The sequence below is a fragment of the Asparagus officinalis genome, unplaced genomic scaffold, assembly GCF_001876935.1.
Source record: "Asparagus officinalis unplaced genomic scaffold, Aspof.V1 AsparagusV1_Un546, whole genome shotgun sequence".
Lineage (NCBI taxonomy): Eukaryota > Viridiplantae > Streptophyta > Magnoliopsida > Asparagales > Asparagaceae > Asparagus > Asparagus officinalis.
Genome location: NW_017972810.1, coordinates 1 through 18,398, shown reverse-complemented (window position 1 = coordinate 18,398; position 18,398 = coordinate 1). Strand labels below are relative to the sequence as shown.

Below are 18,398 nucleotides of genomic sequence, written 5' to 3'. Positions count from 1 at the left end.
ACATTTTAAAAATTGTGCGTTTATTGAACAATAAAGACCGCTCATTTTGAGCACATCAAAGATACTCCTGGACGATGCTCCAGATACTAGTCTCAAGATACCAAGTTCGACAATCAAGATGTACACGTAAATCGAAATTCCTCAAAAGGTAATGCAAAGTGACGCGCAAGCAAGCGCATTTAGCCAACCCCCCCGCCTGCCACATGGCACACGCATTGTAGCTCCCCCCCACGTGTGGTGCGTTGGGGGAGCGGGAGGGGGGCGCATTATCCACAAAAGCAACATTATGATTGTTAAACTCCTTGTTTTGACTCTCTACCGAACAAGAGAAAATTGAATTTGAATTTGCACTAAATCATCCGTGCTGAACTTAATTGGTAGACTATGTGCTTTCTACGGTTAGTGGCAGGACGTGCAAACACATACACTATGACGGGCCCAGGTTGCACATTGACAATGATATCAAATGATGCTTCCCTGATTTATGCTCAATGCAAACTACTTATAGGTTGATATTCATGCAGCCATTTCTTATAAAAGTAATGCAATAAGAAGAATTAGAGCAAAATCTCTTTGCAACGAAATCTATAAACTTCAGTTTTTCAAATGAGGTTCGAGCATGCACCCTCAATTTGAACCAGCCAAGCATGCCTCGCCTCCGGTTTCTTTTATCAAACTTTAGGTTATCATCTAGGCCGCTGGTATCATATCTTCCTTCTGCCAAGAATTCTGAATCCAGACTAACAGCATCATCATCAGCAGTGTATTCCCGTTTCCTATCAGGCAAATAAGCAAGCTGCAACAAGAAGGAAAAAATATAAAATAATATTAGATATAATCATAAGTACACTTGGGAAAAAATGTCCCATTATAAGTGGATTTTGGTGTATGCATCATGACCTATGCCATGCTGGACCAGTGGAGCCATATATGACCAGGCAAGACTAGAAGTTTAATCAGTTCAAAGCTATGTATATTTAGAGATGCTTGCATAGCAAGCTTGATTAAAAGAAAGCATGAAGTTGCAACACCCCCTACTGTATTAAATTTCCCAGAAGAGATGGTTCCCACTTACGCTTAAGTCTGTTTTCCATTAACAGAAGATCAGCACAATCAGCCATGGCAAGTCCTTACACCAAAATAGATTTGAAATAAACTAACATGCAAATTCCCATCCACATGAGTCAGGTTCAAAAGTTCAGGCAATAACCACCAAAAACTAAGGTTCTTGATTAAACGCCAAGATGATTACTACCTATCGTCAAGATTTTGACAAAGGCTACTTTGCAGAAGAGGCAAGCCTAACATGGAAGTTGGAAGGTAAATTTCCTTTTCAGCAAGTGTAGCACCACTAAGAGAAACAAATGAAAAAAAATTACGTTTTCCTTTTAACTGTTCACTAATGCTTCCAAAATCCTAACTCGTGTGTGTGTACATACAAACATACATACATACATATATGTATGTATGTGTGTGTGTGTATGTGTGTGTGTGTGTGTGTGTAAGAACCTTCTTCTGCTAAACAATCAAAATACTGTCTAAATCATTTATTTCAAATAATACAATACAATCCCAACTTATCCTTAATGAGAAGCGCAAGGAGTCCATAAACATGTGTTCACGTACATAAGATAATAGAAACAAAGTATATGTTAGATGATCACCTCATCTTCCCCAAAAGAGTGTCTTCGTCTTTGCCCAGCCTTTTCTGTAATACTTGAAGATACTGTATTTTTCGTGGAGACCAATATTAGTTTCGTTAACCGTTGAATTCTACCCATTAAAGCTGCCTTTGCTTGTTCCTCCTCTTCCAATCTGGACTGTAACTTGACTTGCCCAGCTTCAAGCTTTCATAATTCAAAAAAGAAAGGTTAGGAAAAAAATATCAAAACACTTGGAACAACAAACAAATTCAGGCAGTCTGTCACAGTGATCATGTTCTGTTGCAGCAAAACTATCATTTAAAACAACAGCACAAGAAGCTCAGAGAAACATATAGAACAGTGCATAAGCAAAATTACAGTTCATTAATAAAACATCTTTAATCTTCAGCACACTCCAATTTAGGAATACTAGGAAATAGTCATACATTATAAAGGGGGATTATGCATGGATTATTTCTTGAGAAAGGGTATTTATGTGCCATATTTTTGTTTATAAACCTTAGCAATGTAAGATAACATTTTGAGGGAGAAAACCAGAGATATATTTGCCCAGAAAATAGCTTGACAGGCTTTACAACACACATTGATCAGTCCGGATTTCAGAATTAAGAATGAATATTAAAAACTAGAAGGTCCCTTAGAACAAAATGTGCACTATCGTCATCCATAATCTCAAAAAAAAGGTGCTCTATCATTGGTAAAGGTAGAAGGGTAGATATCTGACATAATTGTGGAGTTGAAAATTAGATGGAACAGATGTTATTTACATAAAGAACACATTATGTTCACGATTTCTTTTTCTTTTTCCAAAATGCAAGTGACAGGTTCTTTTGGATATGGAGATCGAGTTTCTTTGATTATATTGTTTAGGCAACAAAAGTGTGTGTGCACACGCATGTGAATATGGTTATGACTTCCCTTGACTATACTATTTAGGCAATAAAGGTGTGTCTGCATTAAATTTCAAACACTATGGCCATTGAAACCTTGATAGGTAAAGGGGTGGGTTGGAGTTGGATCAAATAGAGCGCAGGTAAAAGTTCCCGCCTAGGTTTCCCAGACACTTCATCTTGTCTCCCGTATACATGTCTGTGTCGGACACTCCTTGGACACTTCTTGAGTATATACATACATTTATGCAGACATGTGCCCAAGTATACAATACATGTTTTAGTTTAAAACACTCGTGATAGTTTAAAACACTCGTGGTACCCTTCTTGGATGTATATCTTACACTTCACATCAAATTTCTGCAACTTGTTGGACTCGGATCGGGAACATTTCAGCCCATATCATGTATATAAGTATGATTCTAAATGATGAATTTAAATATAAGTTATATAGACTTTACTTCTCATAATATGTAATAAAAAATAATATCACTCGTATATATTATTAATTCCAATAATTATATACATAGTCGTGTCCCCGTATCCTACATTTTACAAATTTGTTGTATGCCGTATCCGCACCTGTGCAACATAGGTTCAGACTATAGACTTCATTCAAAAGAAAAATAAAACTGGACAAAGAAAAAGAAACCCTCTGGTTCACATTGGATGTATCCGTCAATTCTTCTACATGAAGTGTATATGGAGCAACTATTGCTACACATATTTGTATCCATTTTTCATTTAGCAGATACAAATACGGATATGGATATTATCCTAGTAGAAAACTTATCCCCATTTGATAGAAAATAATTTGTGCTCAAACTAAGTTCAGATATTAACAGAAGATTACTGATTATGGCTGAAGTTTGAAGAAAATATGAGTCCAATCTTAATGTATAGGGTTAATTTCACAAAAAAAACCCTGAACTTTGCTTTAATTTGCCAATAAGTAATAACTAAAACTTCTTTTAGAAGATAAAATCCATATTTTAAGAGAGGGGGTATGCTGCCTGTAATATGGACTTTAGTTCTCATAATATGTAATAAAAAAATAATATCGATCTCATATATATTATTAATTCCAATATTATATACATAGTCATGTCCCCCTATCCTATATTTTACAAATTTATTGTGTCCCGTATCTGCATCCATGCAACATAGGTTCAGATTATAGCCTTCATTCAAAAGAAAATTGAAACTGGACAAATAAAAAAAACCTCTGGTTCACATTGGATGTATCCGTCAATCCTTCTACATGAAGAGTGTATATGGAGCAACTATTGCTACACATATTTGTATCCATTTTTCATTTAGCAGATACAAATACGGATATGGATATTACCCTAGTAGAAATAGAAAACTTATCCACATTTGATAGAAAATAATTTGTGCTCAAACTAAGTTCAGATATTAACAGAAGATTACTGATTATGACTGAAGTTTGAAGAAAATATGAGTTCAACCTTAATGTACAGGGTTAATTTCACAAAACCTCCCCATATCCTACAGTTTAGCACTTTCATTTCCATATCCATATTTTACACACAGGTAAGACAAATATCCATATTGTCTAGATCTGGATACTTGTATCAAATTTGAATATGATTGCTTGTATCTGTTACATCCCCAGAGGAAATGATATTATATGTAAGGGAGAGTGGCAAATTCATTAGCTTAAAAAATTGAAAACTTGGGTTAGTATCTAAAGAAACTGTGTTAAACTGTTGATGCATCATCATGTGTATAAATAGTCACATCAATGAAGCTAGGAGAACAATTGCCCTAGTGGAGGATGCTGTGAGACAAAACAATCACGACCACAACTTGTTGGGCTTCACGGTGAAATAGTAGAGGCAATTGTACAAAAGTTTACACACCAAAATGGGTAATTAAGAAGGTATAACTGAAACCAAAAGAAAGGAAATATAAGAAACTGCGGTGAGAAATTTGAAACAGGGAAATAGTCGAGCAGTAAGTAGTAATAAGGTATTAACCATGTTTAATTTGATTTAGCTGGAAAAACAAACCTGAAGCTTCAAATTGACAAGATCTTCTTGATCGGAAGCTACTAAATGGGGTTTCTCCATCATACCACGCTTCAACTGCTGCAGCTCTTCTTTCAAGCAGGAAATCTCCTTTTGGTATTTTTTTATAAGAGATTTCTCGTCCACTATCTAGAACCATTCGGTGAATCAGTTCTACTTGTAAAAAATAAATAAATTACCACATACAAATAGAACAACTACCACCTTGTTTTGAGACGCCTTTATTTCCACGTGCTTGCTACGGTGAGCAAACTTCAACGTATTGTGTGTCTCTTCACTGTTGCTTGAAGCAGGTGTAACTGTGCAGATCAGCTAGAGAGAGAGAGAGAGAGAGAGATGAATTAACTGCTTAAGTTTGTAAATAGAAGACAAGTCATTCACTTCTGAAAGACCATAGCTAAGTACGCAAATGTGGTAATTGAAATTAATAGTATCAAACCACAACTTTTATTATGATATGCATACAGCTAATAAAGCAACCAAAGTAGGCTTTAAATTTTGAAGATAAAAGGAAAGGACACTTACGGAGACTTGCCCGTGTCCACTAAGAGAAGACTGCAGCAAACGGGTGAGTTTTGAATCTCTGAAGGGGATGTGTGTAGATTTACCATCCGTTAGTTTAGAGATCACCTGTATAAAGGAAACAAAAACAAAATCTAGAAACGTATAGGAGCTTCACTGGACAAAAGAGAGATTCTAAATAAATGGAATTGGAGCAAAAGAATGAGCATGTCTTGAAGTCCCCAGTACTATAGACTCCGAAGTTGTGCTGCAGGTTGAGGGAATAGTATTTTATACTCTTAACATTTGTTTCTGTTCACAGACCCCTTTTCTGGGGGTCAAAACATTGCTTTTTCAGTAGCATTGGTTTATAGGTGCTCCAAATTTTGTTTTTTCAATGTATCGAAGACAACGGTGAATACCCGCTGAATTTCCCTTCACCAAACAATCCAGATGCCCGTTCCACTGGCACCAAAGTGAACATTCTAACTTCTAGGTCTCGATACTAGGTTTTATCTGCCCTGTTCATAATCTATTGACCTCTGTTGATCTTTCCCCATTAGCTGTTATGAGACTATATCTTAGTAGAAACCAGTAAGTGAAGGGTATGGCAGAGCAGCTGGCATTCCTAGTAGAAGGTGACACAGATAAGGCCTAGGGGAGATGCAAAAGCAGACAACGGCACTAAAAGTGAGCACATGGTAGGTTACTGAATGATTACAGGGTTTGTTACTGAGTAAGAGGATGGAGCCCATGGCTGCAAAGACAAATATAGTGGGGATGAGGCACCAGGCGAGAGTGGCGTGCATGATATCGAGATGGTAGGCATCCTCAGTGCGGCTGAAGAAGCAGCAGGGCAGCAATGCGGCTAATTACAATAGATCACGATGATCGTAAGCATCCTCAGGGCAGTCGATGAAGCAACAGGGTAGCAACGCAGCTAATTGCAATAGATCATATGTGTGTATGGAAATAATGGATGAGATGACTGTTCATTTTGCTAAATGAGCTACCAAGAGATAGTCATGTGCTGACGCGCACCTTGCTAGTCACATCAAAAGGTGTGGATCTCACCACTCTATTTCTTGGTAACTCACTTAGCAAAATGAATCGCCACCTCATTACTATCATTATATGTATATGTGTGTGTATGCAAGCAAGTCTCCTGTAGGATATGAGATTCACACATCGTAGCCATCCATTTTTAACCCAACGATCACTATAAAAAAATCTTTAAATAAGAATAATCAAATCTAATATCCCCAATTCTGGCACACATCTCTCTCTCTCTCTCTCTCTCTCTCTCTCTCTCTCTCTCTCTCTCTCTCTCTCTCTCTCTCTCTCTCTCTCTCTCTCTCTCTCTCTCTCTCCCTCCCTCCCTCCCCCCACACCCAGCGTATCTCTAGTTTTGTTTTCTGATCGTGTTGTCTCTGTGGTCTTTCCTTTCTCGGACCTGTCTCTCTTGTCTCTCAATATAAATGGACAGGACAACGTATTACTTATTTTAGATTGATAATTTGATATATCAATGAATTTGTGTGTCTGCTCACCTTTTCACTCAAAAATGAATGTGTTCACATTTGGATAAAAGCTTATTATTGAAGCTAAATCAATGATAAAGTCTTTCTTTTCTTTTCCATACATTTATAAATCTTTCAAATCAAATCTCGCCAGCAGCATCCCGTTGTCCGTTTTTTTTTTCTTTTCCATACCTTTATAGGTATTTCATATCAAATTTCACCAATGGCATCCAGTTGTCCTCTTTTTCCCTCTCATCATATAACCGGACTCATAATATTCAGTCGCTGTCAAAACCTTTGTCAATCTCGCCAATGGACCTAAAGTCGTTTTTCAGTTGCCAATGGACAAGAACTCCTCTCTGACATTAACCAGCCTCTCCACTAATGTTGCAAGTTGAACAAGAGAGGTATAGTTAATATTAGTTTTATTTAAATGGTTGAACAAGAGAGGTACAGTTAATATTGGTTTTATTTAAATGGTTAGATATAGCCATTGAGGGACCAGATTGCAATAAACCTATGATTTGAGGGACTAAGGAGCAAGTTCATAGATTTGAGGGACTAATACGGAATTATTGAAGATTTAAGGGACTAATATCTAAATAACCCATATGTCTGTGTGTGTGTGTGTGTGTGTAGATGAGCGCGCGCATGGAAAAGTCGTCCTAAGAACTTTTACCACACTTGTCAAAATTTATGAATCCTAATGATTCCAAGTATGTCAAAATTTAGGAAACCTAATGATTCCAAGTATGTAGCTATACGCTTGAAGTGTAGTGGAGGTTTGTAAAAGTCTTGATACTGCTTCTACCCTTGATCCTCTCTCTCTTTATTCCAACTCTGGTGGATTTCATTAGTTCATCATTTAATATAAACAGGATGTTCAGCCTGTCAGGACACCTCTATGCACTGATATTTAAAAGGTAAATTTGAGAAAGACATTCCAACATCTGACATGGATTGTTCATTTTAGCTTATAAAAGGAAAAAGGTAGCTGATGCAATGAGAGGAAAAGCAACTTACGGTCCCCAGAGTAAGCAAACTTTTGTTAATGTATGAGCCTTCTTTACGCCGCAGCCCAGTTGTTTCAGTCTTTGAACTCTCTGATCCTGCAAGGTCAATTAAGTTCTGAAAAAAAGAACTTTAGTTGTAGAACTGACCAAAAATAATCACAGAGTACAGGGACATAATTTAGATATTAATGGAGGTAAGCGCAGAATGAATATAACTGACTTCTCACATAAACGACCTTACCAATTGGGACAAGGTGACATCTTCATCCCCATGACTTTCATCACATGGACTGCTTTCAATAGTCTGCAGAGATTATTATCAACTATTAGTGTATTATTCATCAACTACAAGGGCTAATTAAGTCAAACACTGTAGGGTCGAAAAATTGATATTAGCGTTTTTGTCAGTTTTGAGCTTCTTTGCTAGGAATTAAGGCAATTTTTATTGCCTACAAACAGTAGCATGGAAAAGTGTTGCTAATCCAACCAGAGCGCAAAATTTAGAAATGAAGAAAGGGCCACAGATGCTCGAAACTAAACGTACGACCCAAAACCAGGAATATAAACAAGCAGGTTCTATGCATGTGCTTTTTCCAAAGGGAAATGATACCATGAAATGGAAATATTTTTATTTACCATCTCCAGCAAAGTGCCAATATAATATCACTGTTAGTTCAAATAGACAATTGGTAACACATAACGAAAGAAGAAACATAATATAACATCAGAACTCACAAGCATCTCATGAGAATTTTTTCAAATTGATAATGCTTCAAAACTGACATGTCGTCTGTAAATGGCACAGCATATTCAGATAGCTGTGAGAAGTGACCATAAGACATTCTACTTAAATTTGCATGGTTTAAAATTCCATCCAGATTATTAACAGCATTTATGAGAAAAAGGAATGTGAGATGCCATAATTTCCATGTCCATAAAAAATATTCATCCATTAAGAAAAAGGGCATGATTTATTATGAGTACTATTATATTTATATTTCTTTTGTACAAGGTTGATGTGTCTTGAAACACAATAATTTTACCCTTCTCATGGTCGATAGAAGCCTTAGAACCACCAGAGGAACACAGAACAAAACTAAGAAAAAAATTATTCTACTTTATCATCCAATGACATGAACAGATGACAATTGAGAATTCATAAAATAATCCCAGAAATGTATACAACAAGTTATGTCAGCGACTAACAGCATCCTTGTAATGGGATCAAGTAAGAGTTTGACAATTTCTACCCACTTACTATTAGAGTTTCCATGCATGTTCTATATGACACACATGCCAATTCGTGTCACGACTTGTTTGGATTCTTCTATGTGAGGTTCTCACAATCATGTTACAGGGAACTTCAACTGTGATTCCGTGAAGGTTAATGATTAATCATTTGTTGATAATCTCTTGGTCGTTCAAACAGTAAAAGTTTCAGAAACAATCTTGAAGGTATGGTCATGTACCAACAATAAATCACCAAGTAACATCATAATTACCTTTAATAATGGACCATTTGTCCATGAAACTATAAACAGTCAAAGAGACTATAAGCCCAGCAGACACTCAAATGATTCAAAGGGTAACAAAGCTCTGAGATTGGCACGCAAACTATTAAATCAAAAAGTTCAGTGCCTTAGCACAAAGAAGTTTTTCATCAAGTAAAGATATCAGCGTACAGAATCTTAAACTCTACAAAAGATGTTAAACTTGAGCAAATAACACATCAAAGACTTGCTAATGGAGACAGAAAAATAATTACCAAGGTGAAAATAGTGTGACTTCGGCTGCTGAGGAGATTAAAGTTATTGGAACCCACATGTCTGTGCTCTGCAACCACAGATTATAGGAGGTGAAAAACAGCAAGGGCTCCAAAAATAAGCATACAGGAAGTTAATCACATCAATAGGGAAAAAAAAACAGCAGAAAGAAGAATAGAGAAGAGTGTGAGAAAAAAAAAAGGAAAGAAACAAGTTCACACTCTACACAGTTCTACTTGACAAAAGTCCCAAAAACTGTGCATTTACCAAATGGCCAAAACTTTCCAAATGGTTACTTAGAAAACACAATATATATGTTAAACATAAAAGTAGAATGTTATACATGATAACAAAAATAACATGTTACCGCTTTTCCATCTGAAGTGGTTTCAAAGAAATTTTTGAGCAAGAATTATTGAATATTATTTTGGTGGATTAATATAAATTGGCGAGAGAATGGTTTAAGGAAATTTTCCAAAAGAAAAACCATACAGATCTTTTATTGGTCATTGTTTAGCTTATCATGTACATCAACATAATGCAATATGCCTCCATAGAAAACATATAAAACAGCAAGCCATGGACATGACATGAAAAGAGACAATAAAAAATAGTACAGCCCCAAGAAAAGAAAAATAAGAAATTTCTTTTTGAAGGAAATGTCAGGAAGATCCCACCTCCCCTCCCACACCCTCTCCAGCCAAACTGTAGGGTGTTTCATTGAACAGTTTTTAGAGAAACAGAGTAAAATAGGTAGGGAGTTTTTATTCTTTAATCCCTCCAGGCACTACTACACATCATTGGACGAACTAATTGCTCAGTGTATCTAAGAACACCTAACTGCCTAGGCACTTATATAGGAATGGGATTGCCTCACAACATTGTCCAGCACATTGCATTCTTAGGTAGGCACCATGTCACTTGTTCATTCTCAGGCTTCCTTCTAGCAAATAAGCAGAAAAGGGATGAAGACATAAAGTTGGGAAGAGAGGCAAACTACCCCACGCATTACAATAATCAAAGACCTTGACAGCATAATACAAAGCAAGCAAATATTATTAAATAAGTAAATAGGACGATGAAGTTCAGTGTGTTTGGGCTGATACCTTCTCCAGATGCTATTAAAGAAAGAGCATGAGCAGGTGATAGAACGACCTCTTCTTTAATTCCATCAACATATGTTCCCTACATCATACTTCAACATAAGAAAGAACTTATAGACAAGTAAATAAACGTCCAGAGAAATAGATGTAAAGAAAGATGAAACTAGATGTGGTGATATCAACCATCTTTCAACAGAGCCACCCCCATCCCCACACAAAAAAGAAGTAACCCCAAAAGCAAAGAAGTAGCGGTGAAGACCCGAAAGGTAAAACATACTTGATATTTTTTTGCAACAAGCTCAGTTTGATGTTGTTGAAATTAATTCTAAGGGAAGCAAGAGACTCAACTCTGGAGCTCTGTTGATCTCTTATATTTAAACTAATAGGAATTAAATACATGTTATATATTATTAGGAATATGCTAAACATATTTTTAGCATATTCCTTTATTCTGTCAATCACATCTCTAATATCTTTTAACTATATATTCCTAATATATTATTTCTAATATAACTATAACATCAATCTCCACAATATTTTCCTTAACACTCCCCCTTAAGCTGGAGCATGTATATCATATATGTCCGGCTTATTACAAATAAAGTGCACACTCTAATCTGTAACATAGCTCAAAAAGTCAAACTATTCAGTATGTGACCTCTTTGCAGTAGTCTTGATCTTCGAATCTTCCACTTAAATTCAAATCAATTGATCCTCTCTCAGGTTCTATGAAACAAAAGCTCCTTTCTAGAATCCACCTAACAAATCATCCTTTATAGGGATCCACCAATCAAATGATCCTCATCACGGATCCACCAAACAAATGAATCTGAAATGATCCTCAACGATCTAACAAACAAATGATCCTTCTTATGGATCCACCAACCAAATGATCCTCTCTGACATCTAACAAACAGATATATGCCAAACGAATGATCCCTATTTAGGAATCTACTAGACAAATGAAGATGAGCGAATAATCTTCACCGAACCAATCTCCAAAATAAAAAATAATTTTCACTACACCAATCTCTTAACACATAACCAACGGAACAATCTCTACCAAACCAATCTCCAAAACCCAAACCAAACCATCAAAACAATTTTCGTTGTATTAATCACAAAATATGTTAAGCCTAGCACAGCCTTAGCATCCTTTCAAACCAACCAAATGCCAAACACCTTCCTTCCATTCTTAACCAAGCCAACCAATACATAACAAACTTCATAACTTCATATCCAATTTCAAAGATAAAAAATCCAAACACTTATAAATCAAGATCCAACTTCAATGAGGAGGGCATGTCCATTGGGGATGACTATCACGATCAATGACGGCGTTCTTGACCATCAACAATGGAGGGGGAAATGAGGCGAGCAAGGTGACACTGTTCATTATAAACAGTAAAGACTCACCGTTCTATGAACAGTCACCGAGGAAGTATTTACAAACAGTCACTGAGGTACTGTTCACAGTGAACAGTACATGAAAGAAAGGAGGTGGCAAGACAGAGGGAGGAGTTCAATGTTGAGGAATTGGGGGGCTACAGCTTTGTGAGGATCTAGGGTTTTGTAGAAAGTAGAAACTAGGATTTGCTTGGCTCTGAGACCATGTTGAAATTAATCCTAAGGGAAACCAGAGACTCAATTCTATGTTGACCTCTTATATTCATACTAACAGGAATTAAATAGATGTTACATATTATTAGGAATATGCTAAACATATTTTTTGCATATTCCTTTTATTCTCTCAATCACATCTCTAATATCTCTCAACTATATATTCCTAATATAACTATAACATCATAGATCTACATAATATATTCCTTAACAAATGTTAACCCCTAGAATTGGTGCTGAATTGCTAATCAAGGAAGGATGAAAGAGGGGCTTGCAAAAAGGGAAAAAAACAGCTGGCAGCTAGTGAACCTAACCCCAATGGGCCATACAGTTTCCCATGCAACCAAATGCAATTTACAGATTTTTCTAGACAGTAAAAAAGTCTTCACAGAGTTAGGAGTAACGAATTTTTTTTTTAAATAGAGGATCATACCCGTATCTGAGGCGTAACATACAATTGGCAAATAGAACTGTCCAAAAAACCAAGTGATAAAAAACAAGATAAATGAACCTGATTTAGACATTAGGCTTGGGCTTGGTGAACCAAACCAAGAATAGCGCTTAAACAGAGCAAAGACAAGCAAGCATTTCAACAAGTAGGAAAACAAAACGCAAAAATAAAATAAATACACATAAACATGTCATGTTTGAGATTGAAGTAAGTACATGAAATAATGAACAGTGTAACTAGGGGAAAATAATCACTCTATAAAGTCCCACTGGGAAAAATATTTATATCTTATAGTTTGCATATGATACTGTTAAACCTGTAATACAAAGAACCACATCGTATAGTTTTAGATCCAACAGAACTTACTCATCAATCAAAACACTTAACCAGGGAAAGCCTTTTATACAAATCTTCAATATCATAAGCCATATGAGAGGATTCTCCCATATACAAATGATGTACTGCATTTTATGGAGACAAACAACAAAACGTAAAGTCATGAACTACCAAGTAAGGTAATCCTGGTTAGCTATTCTATGTTACCTGTGAATCTTCTCTTATCCTAAGGTTTTGTCCTGTTGGATCAAGCAAGTCATTAATAACCTGAGGAAGAAAAGAGTATTTAAGTCAATAATTGCATAAATTAATTACCATTACTCCATGCAAAATATAGATAAACAGCTTTGTGTGATGTACAATTAAATTGAAATATGCAAACTTATAACCCGGAAATAGAAACAGATAATGCTTAGTAATTGGGTTTCCATTTAAAAAACAGGATGGGTTATTAGAACTGCATTTAGAACTAGACGGCAGCCAAAAGAGAAGAAGCTCAAGAGATACCTGTTCTCCAGCAAATAAAGAGGACGAGGGGGCAGAAAAAAGTATAAAACACCAACCACAATGAAGAAATTAAATAAGGACTGAATGCAACCAGAGGGTTATACACAGGAAATCAATTCGCTTGATCATATTTTTGTGAGCTTCATAACCTACTGGTCGAGACCTTTTACAAGAAAATTTGTTTGACCACATCTTTTTAAATAGAGCATAAATCTGATCAGTATCATGAGAGGGATTGAAAAAATAAAATGGGAAATAGTTGCTTATAATGCTCCGTTCTCTTCCAGTTCGAAAGATGCCTTGAAATTACAAATGTCTAGTATTGACCTAAATCAATGGTCAATATCTAATCATATATACAAAGAAGGAAGATTTTCAGAAGTAACAAGGCAGCAGATCATAAGGATGTGAAAAATAATAGGATTTGCCTACACTTCAGTAAACCATTAAAATTCAAGGAACTTTTTGAAAACTAGTTTGTCCTGTGACATATGAAATTTCAAACTGTCACCTCTTTCTCTCACCACAGTATTGAACTCATTAGGTTTTTCAACTAAGACTGGACTCGTATTCACTTTTCACCTATGAAAACTAACAAAACTATCAATAATGAGCCTTGAAGCACATCTATTCATAGAATTCCTTTGCAGAACTGGTGGATGTTCCTTCTTATTTTCAGTGAAGAGTTGAGGCTTAACCCCTCAACACACACACACACACACACACCCAAAAAAAAAAAAGAAAAAACACCCCAACACGAAAAAAACAATAAAGAAAGAAAGAAATGATTCACCCCCCCCCCCCAAAAAAAAAAAAGAAAAAACACCCCAACACGAAAAAAACAATAAAGAAAGAAAGAAATGATTCCAACCACCACCCTTCCAAACAAAATGATGTGTTATTTGAATTTCCATGTAAACACTAACAGCCCATCAAGGTTCTAGTTAAGTTCCCCAGAGTGATGAAGCAACTTATAATTTGCCAAGGGATACTAGAATAAATGGAACAGTAGTCAGAATATGAGTCAACATAAATACAAAGCATTTAATATGCCTTCATGACAATAAAATATAATTAATCTATAAGTTATCACTACTTCAAGTTCTGTTGCTACCTCATTGTATATTTCAAGGTATGAAACACGAAGAAGAAATTCTCGCCCCGGTGTCTGAAACATAAGAGAGAAGACAAGATTAAGTTGAAGAACAAGGAAGACATGCAAAATTTCATTAAATATGAAGATCAGCATATGTTACCTCTTGAATGATGCTAAATACATCTTTCACTGCTAATGGAATAATCCCAGGAGATTTTTGTTCCCCCTGAAAGTTAAATAAGACACAATGTAAACACAAGCAAAGTTACATCTAGAAATAGCATCCTATCATTAAGAAAACCAGATACTTCTCATGCAAAAGCTAATAAATTGAAGCCAACCATAGACATGAAAATTAGATAAGACGTGTATTAAAAAAATAAATCAGACAACAAGATTCTATTTGAAAAGAGTTGTTGTGTAAGAGAAGTTTCATATATTTGGTTGAGTTCTAGAAAGTTCGTGTATAAATAGAGAATTCAATTGGTTAAATCCATAACAAAAGTGAGGGAAATAAGGAGATGTTAACTTGTTATGTCTTCTTTCTCTTGCATTCTGATGGAAAGGAGGGATGCTTACTGAAGGCCTGGATACTATGGTTGCTCAACAACAAACTTAACTATGCTCAAAGTAAATTAGGAAGGAAAAAAAACTTTGAAATAGACTGAATAGTCTAGCATAGGGTAATGTTGGTGAATATGGTAGGAACAGGTATCGGCTAAAAACCTTCTGAATCGTGAATCATATGCTACTTGACTGCTATCCATGCCTTGCACACCCCTACAGTATGCATCCACTATGTTCTTTAAGTAGTGTATTTAACACACTGATTCCACTCTAGACAATCATATCTAATAATGAGCTGAAGAAAACTTGATTCCTAATCAGTAAGAGAGGATAAGGTTCTGACTCATGCCCTATTTTAAGAGCAGACGAAGCATTAAACCTAGCAAATTTGTAAACAACCATCAGATGCAATTAATCTTTGGCATATAGAGATCATGTCTTTCATGACAATCAGCAAGTATCACTGACAAAGTACCTATCGTCTACTATCTTAAGTACCTATCCTCAAATTTTAAGTAAATGCACATAGTTCACAGCTACATAGAGCATAGAAAAATTACTGATTTACATGTATGAAAGGTAAAACAAAATCTCAGTCAAACATACATCAAAAAGATTACCTGATCCATAATAAAAAATTTCAAACCACTAAGATTTTGCACAATAAATCAGTTTCTACTCAAATTCCAAAGTCGTAATTTTTTGCAATGCCAAGAGTTACAACAAAACATAAAACAGTAATCACATAGGAAATACACCAAACAGATACTCCACAGATGCAACAAAATCCTGTATTAGGAAATTATTGAAGGCTTTTCCTTTTATGCCTGAGAATTTTAAGAACTTACATGCATGGTGTGAGTCTTTCCGCTGCTAGTAACACCATAAGCAAATACAGTACCTGTGATAATCCAAATAAGTAAGCAAGACAGCATCCAAACAAGCATTTACTTGATACCGAGAGGGGGGGAGAGCAATATTTCATATAATAGAAAACAATGCATTAAAAGATTTGGAGATGCTCCTAGCCTCCTACAGATATGCTAGCACTATTTTATAAATAAATTACTGCACAATGTACAGGAAGAATCTTAATTAATGTAAATATTAAATAGCCAGTAAATCTAAATGTAAACTGAGAAATATTACCATTAATTCCTTGCATAGCACCACTTACGACATGCTGAGCAGCAACATCATAGACATGCCGAGTTGTAGTCGCTGGCCCGAAAACTCTATCTGCAAAGCAAGGGATGCATGAGATATTTCTCTATGAGAGGAGAGCTCTGAATAAAGATATTCTAAGAGAGGACAAATGGATTCATCGCAAATCAAACTACAGTCCAACAAAATCATCGCATCAGACTGCATAGGAAAGGTTTATACTTCATTGGTGATTCAAACATGTATTATATTCCATGTTTCAAAGTGTATAAAGCAGATAACCAAGTTTTAGCTAACAATTCCTAGTTGGAAAGCAAATCACCAAGAGATGGATGAATATTATGTGAAGTTGGAATTAAGGGATTATTAACAAATTATAAACTGCCGAGAGCAGATCCTTATAAAAATTTCATAGTCAACATATTCATGACAACCACGTCTTAGTTTCCAATTCCTAGCTGGAAATCAAATCACCAAAAAAAAGGATGAATATTATGTGAAGTTGGAATTCAGCTTAGTAAAAAAAAAGGGATAACAAACTATAAAACTGTCGAAAGCATATGCTTATAAAATATTCATAGTCGACATCTTCGTGGCAACTGAACTTTTTCAGGTTCAATATTCCAACAACACTAAGAACACAGGGACCCACCTTGAGTCAAATAAAGTATTCTAAGAACATTTTAGGTTACCAATCAAAATTGAAGGAAAATAGCCAAGAAAATTACTATATTCTTCGCACACGTAAAATCACCCATGTTAGAATTAATATAAAACTATAATTCTCGATCTTCACCTTAACTTCGGAGTTTTGGTGTAATGGTTAGAAAAACTAAATTAAAGATGGTATCAGTGGTTGATGGTTAGAGTGACTAAATTTAAAATGGTATTAGAGCAACCCAGGTATGAATCTTGTTGGCCACGAATTTAATGGGGATTTTAAAAAATTGTTACCGCTTCGTGAGTACAGGTTTTCAGCCCATAAAAAAGGCGTTCAACTTGCGGGGGCATGTTAGAATTAACATAAAACTATAATTTTCAATCTGCACCATAACTTTAGGGTTTTAGTGTAATGGTTAGAGGGGCTAAATTTAAGAACCCACACCCAATACTATGGTGTCTATTTTCTGGTACGGTAGTACCCCTCTTTTCCCTCACCATTTAAATTTCACTTCCCATCATTACACAACCGAATGCAGCCAAACCTCCCACTTCATCAAAACATTAACAACAACTGTCTTAAAGGTAAGGGTGCAAAAATCAGATACGATATTTACTAATTACTATATCCATATCCGCTTACCAATCATGGAGGAGGATATGTCTCAGTAAGGAAAACTCATGTTCATATCCGCCCAAATGGGAAATAGAAACAATTAATATAAGAGAAAATGTATACGGATATAAAACGGATATGAGAAGAGCATATAAGATTGAAAAAATATAGGTCATACCCCGTCATATGATGCAAGGGAGTCCATTAATATGCTCATTATATGAGAAATGCTATGATTAGGTCTCGATCATCAAAATTAACCTCAAGTCCACTGAAAAACAATTTCAACCGTATGACAACACATATTCGGATATTTCAGATATGGATATTTCACTACGTATTCATATTCGTATCCATATTCTATTTTATCCCAACGGGAGGGGGGGGGGGGGGGGGTGATGTTGCATTGTTCTAGCACGTCTGTTTAATGCATTGAAGATACTCCATTATTTGCTGGCCCAAAAAAAACTGAAGAATCCATTGCCATTCAACTCCACTACGCATTATCCGCAGAAAACTAAACCTTTTTCTCAAAAGTAATAGGGTGCATCAACTTTCTTTTACATTTGAAAGGTAATAAACATAACACTAACTCTCAAGAAAGAGTAATCAACGACAACTCACCAAAACCATAAGCAATGGACGAGTTGTACTCATTCCTCACAGTACAATCCCCGTCAGCATACCACGCAATCTCATCCCCTTTGTTGATCTCCCGGGCGCTTCAAACAAAACAAACAAACAAACACAAGCTCGATCAATCAGCCGAAGCAACAAAAAACCACAAAAATCACTAACTTACCTCAGAGGCCGAAACCTAACAGTAACAGTAACGTTCTCCTTTGACTTCGCTACAATATCAGGCGGACTAGCCGG

The 18,398-nt window shown here is 35.8% G+C and overlaps 1 protein-coding gene across 1 annotated transcript in view; it reads right to left on the bottom strand.

The window, feature by feature from the left end:
• Positions 1-18,392, bottom strand: part of LOC109827912 (kinesin-like protein KIN-7E, chloroplastic) — a gene marked incomplete at its 5' end in the record, with an annotated part of 35,036 nt that extends 16,644 nt beyond the window's left edge. Inside the window, 16 exons of the mRNA XM_020394934.1 lie at positions 626-796; positions 1,665-1,847; positions 4,588-4,734; positions 4,810-4,917; positions 5,131-5,235; positions 7,650-7,754; positions 7,881-7,943; positions 9,405-9,472; positions 10,509-10,587; positions 13,120-13,179; positions 14,534-14,587; positions 14,676-14,741; positions 15,931-15,983; positions 16,232-16,321; positions 18,147-18,244; positions 18,325-18,392. Coding sequence (XP_020250523.1) covers positions 626-796; positions 1,665-1,847; positions 4,588-4,734; positions 4,810-4,917; positions 5,131-5,235; positions 7,650-7,754; positions 7,881-7,943; positions 9,405-9,472; positions 10,509-10,587; positions 13,120-13,179; positions 14,534-14,587; positions 14,676-14,741; positions 15,931-15,983; positions 16,232-16,321; positions 18,147-18,244; positions 18,325-18,392 — 1,518 coding nt within the window. The remainder of the gene's footprint in view (positions 1-625; positions 797-1,664; positions 1,848-4,587; positions 4,735-4,809; positions 4,918-5,130; positions 5,236-7,649; positions 7,755-7,880; positions 7,944-9,404; positions 9,473-10,508; positions 10,588-13,119; positions 13,180-14,533; positions 14,588-14,675; positions 14,742-15,930; positions 15,984-16,231; positions 16,322-18,146; positions 18,245-18,324) is intronic.
• Between the last annotated feature and the right edge of the window lie 6 nt (positions 18,393-18,398).